Below are 21,393 nucleotides of genomic sequence, written 5' to 3'. Positions count from 1 at the left end.
TTGAATTTGGATATGGAAAGACATTACCTTGCATAAATTTCATGTTTTGCTGAGCATATTTGATTTATGTAGAATTGCATTTTTGTAGTCAAGCAAATTAGTGTGGACCCATGAGTATAGGTGTTGTGACGAAATCAATTAGGAGGACATAGAGATGGTGGAATGACAATAATAAATGAAAATATGTCAAACAACACTGCTGTGTCTTGGGAGATCCGAAAAGCTGAGCTTTCTTAAGCTGGGCAACAAAGCAGTGGCATGTAAGATAATACACAATGGTGGGTGAGAGAATACAGCAAAACAATTGCCTGTTCTCCAAATTTTTTTAGGTTGATCTATTTGAATCCATAAGCTAAGTACATTTTTGCCGCTTATTTAACAAAACTGCATATGGCAAGACATTACTTGTTACTTACTAGTAAGCACTTGCATCCCCAAGTGTCTAAATTTACTTATTTTATTGATAAGAATTCTAGACTTGTGCCCAGAACAAATGACAATAACCTCTAGGTAGACTCGTGCCTACCACATAGTAGGCATTTCACAAATAATGAGTGAACTGAATGACATTAGTCGCTCTGCTCAATAAAAATAAAGCCAGAAGAGAAGCTTTTTCTATTTGAAAATAAATCCCTGAAAGAGCAGAGAACAAAACCTGAGATCTCATAATATCTGATGAATAGACATCCAACATAAATCTTAAAAACCACTAGATCGAGCCTCAAGTGTGAGCAAACACAAGGAACTGTAATAGGGAAAGAAGTGGAAACGCACGGTTTTTGGCATTTAGGACAGTTTGGGAACATACCTTAAGTCTGCTGCATTTGCACTGCAATGACGGGCTACTCGTGGCTCACGCAATCAAGTGCAAACTTCCTAGGGTGTTTCTGAAGGTCCTTGTGGGTTTTAGAGTTCCTTCTGCCCCGCCGTCCCCGCCCACACATGCTGGGCGTCTGCCCAGGCGGTGGGTAGTTCTGCACTTCTCGCCGACCTCTCCCTCCACCCTGGACTTTGCCCTCCGGGCTCCTTCTAAAGCCTTCTCACATTTCACGGTCCAGTTTAACCTCCGGCCGGAAGTTTTCTCGGATCCCCTTTTCAGATGCACCAGTTCTCGGAGCACTGGGAACCTCTTAGTCTAGTAGCCAGTTACTTTCTAACCTGTTGTTTTTGCACGTGGGCACCCCCTGGCCACGCCACGTTGGGGAGGTCTTTGAAGACGTGGCCCTGTCCAGTCCCTAACACAGTGCCTGGTACAAAGAAAATGTCCAAGGAAATGTCTACTGAAATGAATCGAAACCCCAGAGGGGAAAAGGAGAAGCGCCAGTGCCCAGCAGTCAAGGCCTTTCGCGACCCAAGGCGAGGCCCGTGGTGCAGCTGGCCCCTGTCTCCACTGGCAGGAGAGGGTGGCGCGGCGGAGGCTCCCGGAAAGGTCTCGGAACTCTCTTTACTTATTTCTTCTTTACTTCTGCAGAGGAATCTGACTGTTCGGCTCCAACAGCCTCGGGGCACGCCGTAAAGGGCGGTGCAAACCCGGCGAGGTGGGGGTTGGGATGGCCAGTCTCGTGGCAACTCTAGTCTCGGCTTCCACACGAAATTTTTAAAGTTTCGCGAATGCCAGTCCTAACCTAGGAGCCGAGGGTGTGGAGGGTTTCCCGGTGCACAAAGTTCGCCTCCCAGGGAAGGCTCTGGGCATTCGGGGCTTTGCCTCACGTATCCTTTTCACATTTCCCACCGCGGGGGATCCACCGAGCGCTCCTGGCCTCCTTATCCAGCCCGAGCTGAGAACCGCGGTTCGGCCCACAGGTCTCAGCCGCTTCCTCCTTCAACCCTCTGGGCAAACCCGGTGCGGGCGAGTGGGGGAGCTCCCAGCCCGCGGTACGAGGCGGAATACGGGCACAGCGGGACTACAACTCCCAGGATGCTCTGCGAGAAGCGCGGGGGAGGGGGCGAACGGGAGGGGTTGGGGTAGGGGGGTGGCAGGGAAATCCCGCCCTGCTGCGCAGCAGCAACGACACAAAGCCTGACTTTACAACCTCACCGAGAAAGTGGAAGTAAGACGGTTTAGGTGGGGAGGCAGGACGAGAGAGAGAGAGAGAGAGAGAGAGAGAGAGAATCAGAGGAGGGAAAGCCGCGTAGGTGGGAGCCGAGCGAAGCGAGGGAAGTGAGGAGACCCACGCCTTACAGATGAGGAGGGGGCGGCCTTCCTAACTAAGCCCCCGGCCCGCGCCCCGCCCCACCCGCGCCGGGGTCTCCACAGCGCCCTGCCGGTCCCCGCTCCTCGCGCAGAGCACGGCTCCGCCCCGCTTGGGGAGCCCGGCTGCCTCGCGGGCTCGGGGCGGCCCGGCGGGCTAGACCGTGGCTCCCCAGCCCGGGTGCGGGACGAAGGCGCGGGGCGGGCGGCGCGCCTGCTGCGGACCGAGGAGGGGCTGCGAGCGAAGCGCCGCCGCGGACGAGTTAGGGCCGGGGCAGGGGAGTAGTGTCGGGCTGAGGCGAGGTGAGGCGCGGGCTGCCTAAGGAGGGTCCCCTGTGGCCGCGAGCGGGGCGGAAGCACGCGGGCTGGCCGCGGGGAGGGCGGGCGGTGGCTCCTCGCCGGGGAAGAGTGCGGACGGCAGGGTGCCGGGCCCGGCGCCGGTGGAGAGATCGGGGCGCCCCCTCCCCGCAGGAGGAGCCTAGCGCTCCTCCGCCATCCCTCCCCCGCGCGCTCGGCTCGCTTTCTCCGCGGGCCGCTGCGGGAGCGGCGGGGCGGTGGGGCTGGGGCTGGAGTCGGGGGAGCCGCGGGGCCGCCGCCGCCCCCGGGCCGCGCGGGGCGCGGGGGGCGGGGGCGGGCTGTGAGCGGGGCGGGGCGGGGCGGGGCGGCGCGGCGGGGGCCGCGAGGGCGCGGGCGGCCGGGGGGCGGGGGGAGTGCGGAGAGCCGAGGAGGGCGGGCGGCCGGGCAGCCAGCCTCGCCGTCCGTTTCGCGCCGCCGGCCCACGCCGCAGTGTGTTTTGTGGACGGCACCTTCCCAGACAGCCCAGTAGAGCCCAGCTCGGCGCCCGGCAGCCTTCGACGCGATGTTCCGCCGGAGCTTTAATCGTTTTGTAAGTACACTCGCTGCGGCTCCACGCGCGCCGCTTTGCTCGCTCGCCAGCCCCTGCGCCCGGTCCCTCAGAACAATTTCCCGAGGGGCAGATTGCAGCTCCCGGAGACACCGCTGCCCCCCAGCTTTTCCATTTTAACGGAAGGACACTGCCCAGGCGGCCAGGGTGGGGAGGCAGGTGGGGCTCTCGGGGCACCGCCACCCCCTCCCCCCGGACCCCGAGCCTGCACCGTTTATCTAGAGCTTCCCCGGGCTGCTAGAAACTCTGCCTCGGGCGGGGGGCGGCCCAGGAGCCCCTCGGTTTGCCAGTTAGTCGAAGATGGCGTTTTATTATCGGGGAGGTTGCTTTCTTTTGTTTCCTCTGCCACGAGCACATGGAGGTAAACCCAGACCTGTCACCGTGGCCCAAAAAAGGAGCTGAGGGCTGGGAGGCTGGGGCCGGACTCAGCCTTGCCCCGGGCTCTCCCGGCGGGCGGCTGCTGACCCGAGACCCGGCAAACTTTGGCGATCCAGCCTGAGCAGCTCACCTGGAGGGTCTCGGCAGAGCGAGGGCGCTTGTCACGGTGGGCTGGCTGGTGGACGTGGAGACGCGAGGAGGCTGCACCGCCGCCGCCGAGCGCCGGCTCGGAAGCCTCGCCGAGCCCCGAACGCCCCAGACCTTGACCCGGGGGAGAAGGCGAGCTGCGGCTGGACTCCTCCGTCCACCGTGACCCCCTTCCAGATCCCCGGAAAAGGGACTTTGGTTTCCGAGGGACTTTGGCATCGGGAAAAAGCGATTTCTGGCTGCTGACTTTTAAGTAACCTGTTTACTCCTAGAGGAGGGTACACGAAGAATGGAGTAAAACAGGGACCTTTTACTTCTATACTGCTATTTGGAGCAACTTCCTTAATTGCCCGATGAGGCGGCGGGAATAGGGTTTTATTCCTGCCAATGATAGGAAAGAAAGGGTTCATCTGTGAATTTTGATTTTTTTTTTTTCCTGGCTTTAGGGAAAATGGTTGAGTGCTGTGCGCGCCCACCCCTTACTGTGTGTGTTTGAGAACTTGTCGGTTTGGCTCTTTTCCTGCAATTATTCCAAATCGAAGCATTTTTCAAGCGCCAGATAAATTTGCTCTCATTTTTTCCTGCATTTGAAACTTTGACAGATGTCTCCCGACTAAATGAAATAATTGTACACCGTCTTTTAGGGTTAGGAGATTATTATTATAGTAGTGCCATGTTAATGTTTTTCTAAATGTTTACCTCAGCCAGAATCGTGTCTTAGGAAATTGGAGCAGATTTACCTGTGGCACAGAGCAATAGAGCTTGTGCATATCAGGATCTTGAAATCCGTAGGAACTGGTTTATACTGACCAGATGCTTTGCTAAAGCAGATGGCTAAAATTGGTTTTTCGTGAGGTTAAAAAGCATTGTACTTCATAGCTGTTTCATGTAGATTGTTGTGATCCTGGACTGTTGTTGGGAGATGACAAAAAGGGAAAGGTGACAAAGAGGACTAGTTGTAATATTTGGGAAAAGGATTATGTTTTCACATGACACTCTTAGAGTGGAGAACAACTGGATTCTGGTTCATAATAAATTCATTAGCTCAAAATTGAGATGATGGCATCCCTATTTTTTTTTAAAGTGTTCGAGCTTTTGAAACCAGACAACCCACATATTAGTCAAAAGCCCACTTTGCTTTGCTTTTGCGAAGAGTGATCAGCGTTGTGTGGGTCTAGTAATGAAGTGGTGCTGGCGGGAGAAGCTAGGGCATGCAGTAGAATTTGCAGCAGTTGTTGAGGTGCCAGCCTGCAGGTTTGAGGCTAGTACTTTGCATCCCCGTCCAAGGTCTCTGCAGAGAATCACTTACGCTCACACCAAAGCTTTGACCTCATTGTTCTGCTGAAATACCCGACTGCTCACATTTTCCTGCGCAACCATGACTATGGTAGGTCTCCGGAATTTGTACCAGAGCAATGAGCTGAAAGCTTCTCAGGAGTTGTATCTGAGCCCTAGGCCTAGGGCAAGGAATTAATCTGCAAACTCTTGGACTGAATGTAAAACATGCTATCAAATACTTACTGCTAAAGAATGACTTCAAAATGGGGAGGGAGGGGCAAATTTTAGCCCCCTTAATCAGTAAGCCAAACGCTGTCCTCATCTGGTAGAGATTATTTGGGTAGCCCTCCCATCTAAATCACTAGAAGGATACAACAGAAGATTTAGGTTGGACTTTGAGATTTGCACAGCAATTTATAGGTAGGCTGAGTTGTGTGCTTTTTTATATTTCAGAGAAGGGGCTATGAATTCCTTTCAAAAATTAAGTGTGGTTTTTTTGTGTGTGTACATAAGTATCTGTAATTGACTGTAGTTGTTGGTCACTGAAAACCAGACATCATGCTACGCGTTAGAACAGGGCTTTGCATTTTAAACCTGATGTGGGAAGTGGTATCATCTTCTATGGTTCAGTAGTGTTTGCTGAATCGTTTAAAAAATGCCATTTATTTCCCCAGGTTCTCCAGTTTCAAGCTAAAAGGAATAGTGATTCATTGCATTAAGACATGGCCTTGATGTTTTTGCCATTAGTAATTGTCATCTTTCCTTTCTGATGAATTATAACTTTCCTTTTGACAGTTTTGAGGTAGAAAAAAATTGGTGGATTTGGTGTAGTATTTTATTTTAGGATTTAGGTATGTAGGGGGTATCTTAAAAGATTGAAGAGTTAGATGTCTGTGAGTATAATAAAAACACTGCCTGTTCCCAGTCAACATCTCCATTCTCCATAAATACAGTAAACAAATAATAGTAGCTTTGGCTACACAATTAATTTCTTTTAAAAGCGTGTTTAATTGGAAGTCTAGAGTTTGAAGGTCAGGGAGTTTTTATGTTATCTTTTACTCTTCGTAAAATTCCTAGTGATTACAATAACATTTTCACATGGGTTTAAAGGTTTAATGAGAGTCTAAGAGCAAGAATTCCCCCCATTTGACTTACTAAATTCTTTCATGATGACAATTGAAAATAAGTCATTCCTCAATAAAGTAGATGGGGGGGGGGTGGCCAAGTGAATACTATTCTAATTAGCTTGTCAGATATTAAATGGGTATGATTTTCTAGATCAGTGATAAAAGCTTAAGTTTTGGGTTGAAATATTAGAAAAAATTTATAGATTCTAGAAGCTCTCAAACTGCTTTGGTAGTAATAATATAACATGGAAAATTTCATATTTGTCAAAGAGGCCCAGGACTGGAAAGAAATTAGACTGTATAAGGTGTAATGAAAATTCAAAATAAAATTCAAAAATACTCAAAATAAGAATTTATGAAATAGGTAGCTAATTTATTAGTTTGAGTCTAAGGCCAAGCCAATCTAGCGAAGCAATATGTGAAGGTAATTAATAAAATTCAAGTAATTTTTCTTTTAGGAGCAGGTTTTTGTTTCCTCCTTAAATTATCATGTTAAACTTTTTGTGTTGTTGTTTCACTTTGTTAAAATCCTTCATCTGACATTGCTGAGCATGGAAAAGATTGTTGAGTTCATTATGTTTAGAAATGTATCTGGGAGTTCCTATGGTGGCGCAGCGGAAACGAATCCTACTGGGAACCATGAGGTTGCAGGTTTGATCCCTGGCTTTGCTCAGTGGGTTAAGGATCCCGCGTTGCCGTGAGCTGTGGTGTAGGTTGCAGACACGGCTCGGATCTGGTGTTGCTGTGGCTGTGGTGTAGGCTGGCAGCTGCAGCTCTGATTAGACCCCTAGCCTGGAAACTTCCACATGTGGCGGGTGCAGCCCTCAAAAGACCAAAAAAAAAAAAAAAAATTTTAGGAGCTCCCGTCGTGGCGCAGTGGTTAACGAATCTGACTAGGAACCATGAGGTTGCGGGTTCGGTCCCTGCCCTTGCTCAGTGGGTTAACGATCCGGCGTTGCTGTGAGCTGTGGTGTAGGCTGCAGACGCGGCTCGGATCCCGCGTTGCTGTGGCTCTGGCGTAGGCCGGCGGCTACAGCTCCGATTGGACCCCTAGCCTGGGAACCTCCATGTGCCGGGGGAGCGGCCCAAGAAATAGCAACAACAACAACAACAAAAAAAGACAAAAGACAAAAAAAAATTTAAAAAAGAAATATATCTGAATGTATGTATTACAGTATTTTTGCATTTACATAAGCCTTTCAAATGGTCCGTTGTGCATCTTGGCTCCCACCAGGTGGTTATTACGTGGCTGGGTTTAACAGGTGAATTTGTCTCTGCTAAAAGCAACCTTTTATTATATTATTTAATTCCATATTTAATTAACTCATGTGGTACCCTACACTAATTAGTCTTTCTCCACCTCAAGGGAGGCAATCCCTAATGCCCTAGGGAATCCATTGTGTGCAGTATCTCCTACTTGTGCTTCCCAAGATGAGGCGTTCCAATACTGTGAAAGCTGCCAGGGCAGGGACAATTGGCACAGTGCCTGGTGCTTAGTAGATGTTTGATAAATATTTGTTGAATGAGTAATTTTTATATATTTCACATAAATAATAGTTTCTATTTGTAGACTGGTATTTATAGTAAATTCTTTCTTATGAAGCTTAAAGAATGAAGAGTTCTAGATAATTGGATGTGATATTGTGATTTATAATAACAAATATATTTATATTTAGTCTTTGTTCCTGTTTCTGGCACAGAACTCTAAAACCTTTGAAATTTCCGGTGTTGAGAGCTATAAAAAGTGTCTTATTATGCTAATGAGGTGAGTTTGGGAAAGGCACCTCTGGTTGGGGGCTGGTCACTAGAGGAACCAACCCTGTGATTAGAGGATTGGAACTTTCAGTCCATCCATCCCCCCCCACCCCTGATTTCTGGGGAGGGTAAAGGGCCTGGCAAGGGAGTTCAGTCGCCAGTGGCCAACAGGTTAGTCAATCATGCCCTTGTAATGATGCCTCCTTAAAAACCCCAAAGGACAGAGTTCAGAGAGCTTCCAGGTTGGTGAACTCATGGAGATGGGGGAGAGTGCCACCTGGAGAGGGCATGGAAGCTCTGTGCCCTTTCCCCATGCCTTGCCTTATGCAACTCCTCCGTTTGGCTGTTCCTGAGTTATGTCTGTCCTTTTATAATAAATTAGTAGTCTAGTTAGAGTAAAATGTTTCTCTGAGTTTTGTGAGCCTCTCTAGAAAATTAATCAAACCCTAGGAAGATGTCGTGGAAACCTCATTTATAGCTGGTCAGAAGTCCAGGTAACAGCCTGGACTTGAGGCTGGTGTCTGCAACTCAAGGTGGGGGTTGTTGGACACCCTTCCCACCCCCCGTTTGGACTCCTTCAGAAACACAGGTGATAACCTGGACTTGCTGTTGGTGTATGGTGTCTTGTAGGACTGAGCCCTTAACCTGGGGTATCTGATGCTATCTCTGGGCCGATAGTGTCGGAATTGAGTTGAATTACAGGACACCCAGCTGTCTGAGAATTGCTTGTTGGTGTGGGGAACAGCTCCCACCCTACATTGGAACTGTGCTCAGAACTGTGCTCATTGGGGTATACTAGATACTGATGATTACTAATTTTTCAAGTATTAGAGTATATCTAACGACAGAGCTATACTGACCATAGTATAATCTTAGATGATTACACCATTTTATGATCTTGCAGAGCATTATTTCATTCAACAAATATTAAATACACCTGTTATGTACTGGGCACTGTGGTAGGCCCTGGGACACAATGGTAAGCAAGAGAGACAAAAATCTCTGTGTTCATGAGCTTTGTCATCGTATCACGGCTATGGATATAGAGGACATGGTGACTGTTCTGTAACATATTGGTGACAAACCACACAACTTGCATTTTGTGATTAAGTTGCTTTTATCTACTTACTTGTCATTTGTCTTTCTACCAAAAATAGAGTGAACAAACTTGGTTATTTTCTGGTTGTTTGGATTTCAGATAAAAAGGAATTTGTTGCATTTGACACCTTCACTATGGCCTATACATGGCAAACAGCTCTTTTGCAAATAGATGTTAGCCTGATCCTATGTAAAGTGGGAAACCTATTTAGGAATGAATCACTGTTATTTGAAATAAATTTTAAATAACCTGAAAACAAGTTCTGGCTTTTTTTTCCCTGCTCTGCCTTTTACTGATTAAGCGACATAAAATTCTGAATGTCTTCTAAATACCTTCTATGAGGGTTTACCCTTTGCTCCTTCTGTTTATGATTATTGTTTGTAATTGTTGAATTGCCACTAAAGGGTTGCCTTTAGTGGGTAATACTGAGTGCCTGTTAATAAGGTAGTTTCCAGTGCTCTTAATGAGCTTTTAGCAGAGGTGAGATTAGAGCAGGTGAAGCCGGCCATGTTCATATTGATGCAGTAGTCCAGATGAGCTTGTTTCCTCATCAGGGCTGCCAGTTGACCAGCAGCGGGTCAGTGGGGGTTCTGGGAGGTAAAAGATGGCCAGTGGCCTTTGAGAGATCCATAACTGTGCCTGGATGATATGCAAAGAACTAGCCGATGAGTGAATTCAAATACTGGTTTATTGTGTGATGAAAAATGGTCCTTAAGACTGACTGCTTTCTTGTCTAACATGGTTGATCAATTCTCCCAAAGAGGGTGAAAGCATGGGACACAAAATAAAAACACAGATTTTTAATCCTTCAAGGTGGTGGAGTTTTCTGTACAAATCTAGTGCTTTATATGGATTAATCATTTACATCTGGGATTCTTGAGATTTCAGGGGAATTTTCTGGTTGGGCGGAGTTAGGTTTGTGGCTTCTATAAATGAATTAGGCGATGTTTTCAAGTTTATTTCCGTTCACTGAACACTTACCTTCCTGGCCTTTTATTAGAGTATGTATATCAGTGTTGATTGTAAAACAAACATTAGCAGGACTGCAGCATATGCTAATGCTAATGCAGTTTAATGATGAATGAGTACTCAGCACTGCAGATACCGGCGTGGGATGCCCTATGCCAGCACATTGGCAGACAACCCCTCAATCACTGTGATGCACGGAGGGATTGCTGGGGTGGCTGACCTTTTTTTTTTTTTTTTTTTTTTGAGCATTTATTTATTTATTTATTTGGCTGCACCTGTGGCATGTGCAAAGTTCCCAGGCTGCTGCAGCGAAAACGCCGAGTCCTTAACCACAAGGGAACTCCTCAGGGGACTTCTTGATTATCTGAGATTTTTTTGGTTGTTGTTGTTTTTGTGTTTTTGTCTTTTTGCCATTTCTTGGGCTGCTCCCGTGGCATACGGAGGTTCCCAGGCTAGGGATCGAATCAGAGCTGGAGCCCCTGGCCTATGCCAGAGCCACAGCAACGCAGGATCCAAGCCATGCCTGTGACCTACACCACAGCTCACAGCAATGCCAGAGCCTTAACCCACTGAGCAAGGCCAGGGATCGAACCCGCAACCTCATGGTTCCTCGTCGGATTTGTTAACCACTGAGCCACGACGGGAACTCCCGGTTATCTGAGGTTTATAGATAATGCTGAGCCATGGATATCCAGATTTTTGAGTGGAACACCGAAAGTAACACCCTTAATATGCATTTGTGGAGTACAGTTTGTCATCAGTTTTTTGCCCCATATTTATTTACTAGATGATAAAGGCTGCCCTGTTCAAGCAAATAGCATGTTTTTTTTTTTTCTTTTTTGGCTGCCCCACGGCATATGGAACTCCCGGGCCAGGGATCATATCTGAGCTGCAGTTGCAACCTACGCCGCAGCTGCAGCAACACCAGATCTTTAATCTACTATGTCAGGCTGGGCATCAAACCCGCATCCCAGCGCTCCCAAGATGCTGCCGATCCCATTGAGCCACAGGGGGAGCTCCGCAGCGTGTATTTTTCTAGACTCCTCCCTTATATGTTGTCTTAAAGTATTATGGCGGCTATGTATTTCTAGTCTCTTAGGTATTGGAAAAATCAGAGCCATTTTCTTGATAATGATTGTCTTTAGCATAGCATCACGTAAACAGTAGATGCTTAGTAAACACTTTCTGAACTGATAACAGTCTGAGTCAGTAATAAGAGTTGAGAAATGATCAGCCAAGGAGCTTAAGCGTTTCAGACTGGGCCACTGATAAGTGTATGGCACCGAAAGTAACCCTTTTGTCCCTTTCAGTAGACAAAAATATTACACTATATTTATTCTAAATGAGAAAAAAATACTTTCATGCCTACTTAAAAAATAATCAAAAGGTTTTGGAGTTCCCTTGTGGCACTGTGGGATAAGAATCTAGCGTTGTTTGATCCCTAGCCTGGGAACTTCCACATGCTGTAGACGCAGCCCCAAAGAACCAGAAAAAAAAGGTAATCAAAAAGTTGACGTTTCTTTTTTTTTTTGTCTTTTGTCTCTTTAGGGCCACACCCACGGCACGTGGAGTTTCCCAGGCTAGGCGTCTAATTGGAGCTGTTGCCGCCAGCCTACGCCACAGCCACAGCAACGTGGGATCCGAGCCCTGTCTGCGAGCTACACCACAGCTCACGGCAACGCCAGATCCTTAAGCCACTGAGTGAGGCCAGGATTGAACCCGCAACCTCATGGTTTCTAGTCGGATTCGTTTCCGCTCTGCCACGATAGGAACTCCAGTTTTCATTTCTTGAGGCGGTTTTCTCCATCAGCCAGAAAGATTATCTTCAGTGCCCTCCTCTTTGTTGGCCATTCATAGAAAACTTTAGTAAATACGCTGTCTTCAGCTTCTCAAATTGTAAGAAAATTCCTATTCTTTTTGTTCAATCCCATGCATAAGCTTATATTTCCTGTTGTCGCTAGCATATCAAATCTTTGTGAAAACCAGAGGTGCAGTGTGAACTCCCCAAGAGCTCTCTGTCTCTTGACTTCCTGTGGGAAGTGTGTACTATTTGGATTCAGGGTACCACTTAGTTTTTGGTGCTGGGGATGTAATGCACTCTCTGTCCTCTGCACCCAGTTGCCATCAGCTGGGCGTGGATACCTGTGGTGAGAAGGCAGAGCAACCAGAGGAACTGTGGAGTTTGAGGGATTTGGAAACAGTTTTGTTGTGCAAAGAGCCTTAACCTTATTAAAAGGGTTAGTGCAAATCCTAGTTGTCCTTTACTGCTTAGCTTGGGAATTGGGCACTGTAGTCCATAGACATCAAAGTGTTCCTCAAAATGTGGTCCTTAGACTACTTGCATAAGAATCATCTGGAAGGCTTATTAGAGATTCTTGGGCCTCAAACCTACTGCGCTTTTAGCAGGCACTCTAGGTGGTTCCTTGGGTACTCAAATTTGGGAACACCTGTATTTAATAAACACTGGACTATTTTCTGTGTACACTCTGTTCTTCTCTGAACTTCATCTATAGAATGAACGTAATACCTACTTTGCAAGGTTGATGGAAATGTTTGGTAGGCTATTCAACACTATACCAGTTGTGTCGGAGGTCACGAGAGCCACACCCAGTTTGATGGTTTACTGGCAGAACACATAGGACTCAGCATGCAGTTGGACTCGGAGCTATGGTTTATTACAGCGAAAGGATACAAAGCACAGTCAGCAAAGGGAAAAGGCTCAAGAGGCCAAGTCTGGAGGAAGGCAGCTCTCAACAGTCCTTTCCCACTGGAGTCACACAGGTTGCGCTTAATTCCAAGGAACTATCTACCAAGGAAGCTTATTTAGAGACTCAGTGCTCACGTTTTTATTGGGAGGTGATCACCTAGACACACACCTTCTGCTTGGTATATGCCAAAATTTGAGACTCCGAAAAGGAAAACAGCTATTTAGCACAAATCGTATTGCTTGTTCCAATAGTTTAGGCACACTGAGCCTCAGGGTGGTGGGAACCTCAGATACCAACTGTGTCTGTGTCAAGAGTATTAACCTTGCAAGCAGACCTTTTTAAGAATAGCAGTCTCAGGCCTGCTGTGTTAACTTTCTACTATGAGTTAGGAAATCCTGGTATTTTTCAGTGAAGGGAAATGACTTGCCCTTGACCATTAAGCCAACCAAGCAACAGAACTGAGTCTTGCACTCAGACTCCCAGCATTCATCACCTTCTTTTCATTGCTACACACACCATGCTTCTGGATTATGGGTCATTCCTTTTCATATTGTTGAATGCATTCACTGTTTGTCACTTGCAGCAGAAGAGCAGCCTGCCCGTGGTAAATTGATGCACTCAGTGGGGGAGCCAGGAAGTATTGATGTTTCTGCCAGGTTAGCGTCAACACTTGCTGGTTTCCTCTCTGGAGCATCGCTGAGTTCGTGGATTTTCATTTTTTTCTGACTTTGGGACTTTTGTTACTGCCTCCACTTCTCCATGTTCCAGCAATTTATCCATAGTTCCAACATCCATTTGTATCACTCATTCATCCCATTCTATACATGGCTAGCTTTCGGCTCATAGGCAGCTAGTTTTAAAAATCCTTTTGCGTAACACAGTTTCAAAAAGCACGAAGAGTATCTAGTCAAGGATGATTATGTAGGAAGAGCTGTCAGAAGGAAAACATTAGATAAAATTCTTGGGCTAATAAATGAATTTTAGGGTAATGTTTGTAAATAATTTATTTCAGGATTGTCGTTTGAGCTTTATGGTCATAGAAAACTCCAGGGATAGCTCTCTGGTTATTCTTAAGTTTCAGTCTCTCTCTCTCTCTCTTTTTTTTTTTTTACTGTTATCAAAAAGGAAAATTAATAATTCTTTTATGATTTGGGGCAAAGAATAAATCAGGAAATCATACTGAAAGATGCAGTAATCCTGCAGATCAGCGGGGAGCAGAAGCTAGGAGGGAACTGTCACGAATAAGTAACAGCTGGGTAGAGCAGATTATATAAGTTACACCTGTTGTGTAAGCAGTGGGGATGTTCTCTAAGCTTCACAGTTAATGTAGTTTGCAGTAATATGGATTAAGGGATCGGTAGTATAGTGCACAGTTTACTTTCGCTTCTTTTCTGAAAACATCCATATGAATCAGAAGCTTCCTTTGAACACTCATGCCCTATTTGGGTGCCATAGGAGGTGCGTAAGGCACAGTCCTGCTCTCCAGTAGCTTGCGATCTATTAGAGACAGAGGACCACAGAGAGGACTGACCTCACAAGGCAGTAAGCCATCACTGCTATCCTCTTGAAGGCACACACAGTAAGTGCTGCAGGCATGCAGATGAGGGCACCCGATCTCACTCTGGCAGCAGTGGCTGGAGGAGGAGGGATTTGTAGAGGAGACAGCTTGTGAACTAGGTGGTAGGGAACCCAAAGGATTGAAGTCCATGGGATTCTAGGGATGGGCAACCTCATTAGAGCAGGGGACAATTACCTGAGCAATCAGGCAGAGTTACTGCTTAGGGCACTTAGAGCAAGAGAACCAGTTAATTTAGAGGGCTTAGGTTCCAACTCTAAATGCAGCTGAGAAACCGAAGCCATGGTCTTCAGTGCTTTATGTTTGCTGTAGTGAAACTGAGACTTTAAGAAAGGGAGCACATGGTAGTTTCCTGGTGGCCTGGTGGATAAGGCTTCCACATGGTCACTGCTGCAGTTCGGGTTCCATCCCTGGCCCAGGAACTTCCACATGCTCTGGGCGCTGCCAAAAAAATAAAAATAAAAAGGGAGCCACTGAGAGTAGAAATCAGGTTGTTTTTGTTTCCGCAGCAATAGCTCTAGGAATCTCCCTGTAGAAGCTCTCCTCTGAAACCCCTGATTCCAATGATGGTGGTCCTCAGTCTTAGGATTTGGTACAGGAACTGGGATGGGATAGGCATTGGGGAAATATTTCACAACCATGCATCATATAATTTTATATGACTGGTTATTTAGTTGTCCTTAGAAGATCTGCATACTCTTAGAAACTTACTACATGGGGATGGTATGATAGTTTATTATCTGAGTACTGGTGATCATTTAAAAATCTGGGGGGAGGAGTTCCCGTCGTGGCGCAGTGGTTAACGAATCCGACTAGGAACCATGAGGTTGCGGGTTCGGTCCCTGCCCTTGCTCAGTGGGTTAACGATCCGGCGTTGCTGTGAGCTGTGGTGTAGGTTGCAGACTCGGCTCGGATCCTGCGTTGCTGTGGCTCTGGCGTAGGCCGGTGGCTACAGCTCCGATTTAACCCCTAGCCTGGGAACCTCCATGTGCCGCGGGAGCGGCCCAAGAAATAGCAACAACAATAACAACAACAAAAAGACCAAAAAAAAAAATCTGGGGGGAGTTCTCTGGTGGCCTATCAGGTTAAGAATCCAGCATCACGGCTGTTGCTCAGGTCACTACTGTGGCATGGGCTCCATCCCTGGCCCTGGATCTGTATGCCATGGATGCGGACAAAAAGAACTTATAAAAATTTCAATACTGGGGATCAGGCCTTTGTCCAAGAGCACATTCCTTATAGTAACACTTGTGTTTCACTGCCACTAAACACTGTGGCTCTTAGTAGACATTCAAACCTAACAATGTCATTGTTCCTTATTCCCACATAGCCAGTTCATCATCACGGGCTGTTGATGCCACTTTTCTTGATCATCACGACTGCCACTCGTCCAAGTCATCAGCATACCTTCTCTTTCCTATTTATTTCTCCTCCCGTGTTCCCTTTTTCAACAAATGGCGCCATCCCCTACCTAGTAGCTTGAGCTAGAAACGCAGCAGTTGTCCTTAATACCCCTTTCCCTTCATCTCCCACATCTAATGTCAGCAAATCCAGTAGGTTCTTTTTCTGAAAGACCTCTTAAATCCATCCACTTCTCTGCTTTTGCATCCCCACCACCATCCAAGTCCAAGCTACCACTCTGACTTACCTGGACCATTGCAGTAGATGATCTCATCTGTTCCTGCCCTCTCCAATCCATCCTCCACTCAGCAGCAGAGGGATCTTCTACAAATGCCTGTCTGAACGCCTTCAGTGACTTTCCAGTCCTCTGGATAAAGACCTGACCAGTATGATGGCCACACTCTTCTTCACTTTTTTTTCTTTCACTTGAAAAAATTAAAATGTAATTCACATGACAAAAAGTTTACCTTTTTAAAGTTTACATGTTAGTGGTTCATTCATTATGTTGTACAACCAGCACCATAATTCCAGGACATTTCTATCACCCTGAAAAGAACCCCTCTACCTATTTGCTATTAGGCCCAATCCTTCTGGCCAGCCCCTGGCAACCTCCAATCCACAGATCTATGGGTTTGCCTATTCTGGACCTTTCCTGTAAATAGACTCTCTATACAATATGTGATTGACTGTTTCATTTAGCATGATGGTTTCAAGGTTTATCCATGTCATAGCATGTATCAGTATTTCATTCCTAGAGTTCCCCCTGTGGCGCAACAGGATCAGCATTGTCTGGGACACAGGTTCAATTCCTGGCTTGCACATTGGGTTAAGGATCTGGTGTAGGTTGCAACTACAGCTTGGATCTGATCCCTGGCCCAGGAACTCCATATGCCATGGCACAGCCAAAAAAATTACAAAAAAAACAAAACCAAACTTCATTCCTTTTTTTTGACTCAATAATATTCCACTTAGTGGATATACTAAAATATTCCACTGAATGAAATTTACCACATTGTATTTATCCATTCATCACCTGATAGACATTTGGATTGTATAATTTTATTTGTTGTTATTATGAGTAATGCTGCCACTTTGAACATTTTTGTACATGTTACTGTGTAGACATGTGTTTCCACTTCTCTTGGATAGATACCTAGAAGTGGAATTCCTAGGTTATATGTTTAATTCTATGCTTAGCATTTTGAGGAAATGCTAAACTTTTCCACATCTCTATTGTACTTACTTTAAAAAAAAATGATTGGAGTTCCCATCATGGCTCAGTGGAAACAAGTCTGACTAGCATCCATGAAGATGCAGGTTTGATCCCTGGCCTTGCTTAGTGGGTTAAGGATCCAGTGTTGCCGTGAGTTGTGTAGGTTGCAGATGCGGCTGGGATCCCAAGTTGTTATGGCTGTGGTGTAGGCGTGCAGCTATAGCTCCTATTGTACCCCTAGCCTGAGAACCTCCATATACTGCTAGTGTGGCCCTAAAAAGCAAAAAAAAAAAAAAAAAAAGAAAGAAAAAGAAAGAAAAAATGTGTACAGTTTTGTAGTATTAAATATATTCACATTGTTGTACAACGTATCTCCAGGATTTTTTCATCTTGCAAAACTAAAACCCCATACATTAAATACACCTCATTTCCCATTCCTTACTCTCCCCAACCCGTTAGCAACCACCATTCTCCTTTCTGTTTTTATGAATTTTGCTGTTTTGATACCTCATATAAATGGAGTTCTATCATATGTTTCTTATTGTGGCTAGTTTATTTCACTTAGCATAATGGCCTCAAGGTTCATCCATGCTATGTAGCATGGGACACACTCTTCTTCCTTTCTAAGGCAGATTGATGCTCTATTATATGTATGTATTGGAATTTGTTTATTCAACCATCCATTGATGGGCATTTGTGTTGCTTCCATTTCTTGACAATTGTGAATAATGCTACTGTTAACCAAGGTGTGCAGATATCTCTTCAAGATCCTGATTTTAGTTCTTTTGGGTATATGCCCAGAAGTGAGATTGCTGAATCATATGGTAGTTTTATGTTTAATTTTTTGAGGCACCTTTGTATTTTTTTTCCATACTAGCTGCACCATTTTACATTCCCATCATCGTTGCAGAAGGGTTCCAGTTTCTCTACGTTCTCACCAAGACTTTTTTGTTTTATTTCGGGGTTTTTTTGGGTTTTTTTGGTTAGGAGCCATTTTAATGCGTGTGTGGTGGTATCTTACGGTTTAGATTTGTATTTGTCTGATTAATTGAGCATCTTTTCATATGCTTTTGGTCATGGAGAAATGTTTATTCAAGTGGTTTGCCCATTTTTTTATCCAATTTTTTTTGTTTAATTGTAGGAGTTCTTTATATATGGTAGATATTAACCCTTTATCAGCTACATTTTTTTTTGTCTTTTTGCCATTTCTTGGGCCGCTCCCGCGGCATATGGAGGTTCCCAGGCTAGGGGTCTAATTGGAGCTGTAGCTGCCAGCCTACGCCAGAGCCACAGCAACGGGGGATCCGAGCCGCGTTTGCAACCTACACCACAGCTCATGGCAACGCCAGATCGTTAACCCACTGAGCAAGGGCAGGGATCAAACCCGCAACCTCATGGTTCCTAGTCAGATTCGTTAACCACTGCGCCATGACGGGAACTCCAGATACATGATTTTCAAATCTTTTCTTCCATTCCATAATTTGACTTTTTATTCTTTTGTTTCCTTTGATGCATAGAAGTTTTTAAATTTGATGGAGTCCCATTTATGTATTTTTGCTTTTGTTGCCTGTGCTTTTTAGTGTCATATCCAAGCAATCATTGCCAAATCCAGTGTCATGAAGCTTCTCCCCATGCTTTCTTCTAGGATTTTTATTGTTTTAGTTCTTACATTTAGATCTTTAATCCATTTTGAATCGACTGTTCTATATGGTGTAAGGATGTAAGATAAGGCTGTCCAACCTCATTCTTTTTTTTTTCTTTCTTTTTTTCCTTTTTCAGCTGTACCTGCGGCATATGGCAATTCACGGGGCCAGGGATCAAATGTGAGCCACAATTGTGGCCACGCTGGGCTGAGGATGGAACCTGCCCACCACAGAGACAACGCTGGAACATTAACCCACTGTGCTACAGTGGGAACTCCCAGCGTCATTCTTATGCACGTGGATATCCAGTTTTCCCAATGCCATTTGTTTAAGACTCTCTTTTCGTCGTTGAGTGGCCTTGGCACTCTCTTGTGGGAGATCATTTGGCCACATATGTGAGAATTAATTCCTGGCCTCTGTTCTGTTCTATTGGACTGTATATTTGTCTTTATGCCAATACTACGTTGTTTTAGCCTTCTCTTTTCTTTTTTTTTTTTCCTTTTTTCTTTTTCTTTTTCTTTTTTTTCCTCAGCACGCAGCAACTTGGTAAGGGATTTCAGTGCCCAGACCAGGGACTGAACCGGGGCCACAGCGGTCGAAGTACCAAGTCCTAACCACTAGACCACCAGGGAACTCCCTACACTGTTTTTATTACCCTAGTTTTGTAATAAATTTTGAACTTAGAAAGTACAAGACCTCTCACTTTGTTCTTTTCCAAGATTGTTTTGACTATTCAGGGTCCCCTTGAGATTCTCTGTGGATTTCAGGATGGATTTTTCTGTTACTTCAAAAAGTCATCCTCCCTTTTGCGCCTCATCCGCCATACATACCGTTTGCCTTGTCTAGTGACCTTTCCTTTAGTCAGCTGCCTGAACTCTTCCTCATCTCTCAGGGCTCAGCCTAAGCATCACTTCCCCAAGCAAGTTGTCCCTTATCCTTCCCTCAGGCAGCAGCAGGTCCTTAGGTTCTCATAGCACTGTGAACCTTTCCTCTATACTCTTATCAAAATTGACTTCATAGGAGGTCCTGTTGTGGCTCAGTGGGTTATGAACATGACTAGTGTCTATGAGGTTGCAGGTTCGATCCCTGGCCTCACTCAGTGGGCTAAGGATCCGGCATTGCCGTGAGCTGTGGCGTAGGTCACAGATACAGCTCAGATCTGGCATGGCTATGGCTGTGGCATAGACCATCAGTTGCAGCTCTGATTTGACCCCTAGCCTGGAAAATACATGTGCTCAGGTGTGGCTCTAATAAAGCAAAAATAAATAAAAGTACTCACTTTACTATAAGTAAATAAATGATGTATTTGCTAATTAAGGTATTTTTTTAATTTTGTAAGGCTTTTGATAACTTTTTAGTCTAGCTATTTTATAGATAATTGTTTTGCTTTGTTTTTTCCACACCCCCAGCATGTGGAAGTTCCCAGGCCAGGCATGGAACCTGTGCCAGAGCAACAACCCAAGCAACTGCAGTGACAACACAGGATCCATAACCCGCAGTGCCACAAGAGAACTCCCAAATACTTGTGTGTGGTTTTTTTTTTTAAATCGGGAAAAGGTTATGTCGAGATGTAAATACTTAGACTGGTATTATTTTTGTGAGTTATTGCAGTTTTGCTGGGTACGAGATATTCAGAAGTGCTAGTGGTAAGAGTCTCATTTAAGAATTTAATACATGAGGATGAAAATAATTTATTTTATGTGGATCAGAATTTGAAATGAGTTTTTAATTTTACCTTCAGTGTAGGTATTTGTGTTGTGTTAGGCTGTCTGCATGCAGAAATAACTGTTCTGTTCAGTGCCTTGAATTACCAATCCATGACTTCATTGATATACTGCAGGTTTATACAGTTGTTTTAGTTGTAGTCTTTGCCTTCTTACAATTACAATAACAGCTAAAACCAGAGTAGTAAATTCCTGACAGTGTCTTAAGTGCATTACAAACATTAGTTCATTCTACACATTTGGTTATGGTATTTAGTCAGGGTTCTCCAGAGAAACAACCAATGGGGGGGGGGTGTGTGTGTGTATAAATACTTATATATTTATTATTTTGATATTTATATGTAAATATATAAATAAATTTCTTTGTTTTATGCACACATACACACACAGATATAAATAAACTTAGAAAGAATTGGCTCACATGATTATGGAGGCTGACAAGTCCCAGGACCTGCAGTCAGCAAGCTGGAGGCCTTGGAGAGCCAATGGTATAGTTCCAGTCTAAGTGGGAAGGCCCAAGAATCTGGACAGCTGATAGGAAAGTTCCAGTTCAAAGGCTAGCAGGCTTGATACCTAAGACAAGCTTCAGTTCGTGTCCAAGGGCCAGTTAGGCTGTTAGGCCAGAGGAGTGTCCCCTTGTACAGAGGACGGTCAGTCTTTTTGTTTCATTTATGCCTTCAGCTGATTGAATGAGGTCCACTCACATAATGGAGGGCAATCTACTCTACTCTGTTTACCAACTCAAATATAAATCTCATCCAAGAATACCCTCACAGACACACCAGAATAGTGTTTGACCCAAATAATCTGGGTAGTATGTGGCACAGTCAAGATGACACACAAAATTAAGCATCACACTTATATCATTAGGATCAGATGAAAATGAATGAACAAATCTAAAGTGTGTGTAGACCAGGAATGGAAGACTTTACCATAAGTAACTACAGATTCTAGCCTTACCACCTGTAAATGAAGGGCTTGGACTGCTACATGGCCTGTAAGGCTCAGTGAAGTCTTGGAACTGGTAAAGGATCTTAGAGACCTTTTAGTTGTTTAGCCTGTTCATTTTGCAGTTGAAGAAATGGACAGACAGATGGCAAATTGCTTGTTCAAGATTATTTAGTGAATGTGAGTTCGGAAATAGGAATTCCAGCCTCAGCAACTCAATTTCCTCCCCTGTGAACTCCAGGTTCCCAGGAGCTCTATGTTTAATTTCTCTCCAAGCTTTATAATTTCATATAATGTTTAGGCTTCGTAGTCTGGCAAGTGGATTTTTGGAC

General features: G+C 45.2%; 1 protein-coding gene across 10 annotated transcripts in view; it reads left to right on the top strand.

Moving 5' to 3' along the window:
- The first annotated feature begins 2,020 nt into the window (after positions 1 to 2,020).
- Positions 2,021 to 21,393, top strand: part of ATP11C (ATPase phospholipid transporting 11C) — a 171,579-nt gene continuing 152,206 nt past the window's right edge. For 6 of the 10 annotated variants that reach the window (XM_047763956.1, XM_047763954.1, XM_047763950.1 and 3 more), the window contains exon 1: positions 2,865 to 3,077. In XM_047763956.1, the coding sequence (XP_047619912.1) occupies positions 3,051 to 3,077 (27 nt within the window). In that variant the 5' untranslated portion in view covers positions 2,865 to 3,050. Of the gene's footprint in view, positions 2,495 to 2,864; positions 3,078 to 21,393 lie in introns of those variants that run through there. The other 4 variants (XM_047763952.1, XM_047763953.1, XM_047763948.1 and 1 more) reach the window with 3 other exon arrangements.

This window comes from Phacochoerus africanus, chromosome X, assembly GCF_016906955.1.
Source record: "Phacochoerus africanus isolate WHEZ1 chromosome X, ROS_Pafr_v1, whole genome shotgun sequence".
In the NCBI taxonomy this organism is placed as follows: domain Eukaryota; kingdom Metazoa; phylum Chordata; class Mammalia; order Artiodactyla; family Suidae; genus Phacochoerus; species Phacochoerus africanus.
The sequence above is the reverse complement of the archived record's forward strand: the minus strand, read 5'-3'. Positions and strand labels throughout refer to the sequence as shown.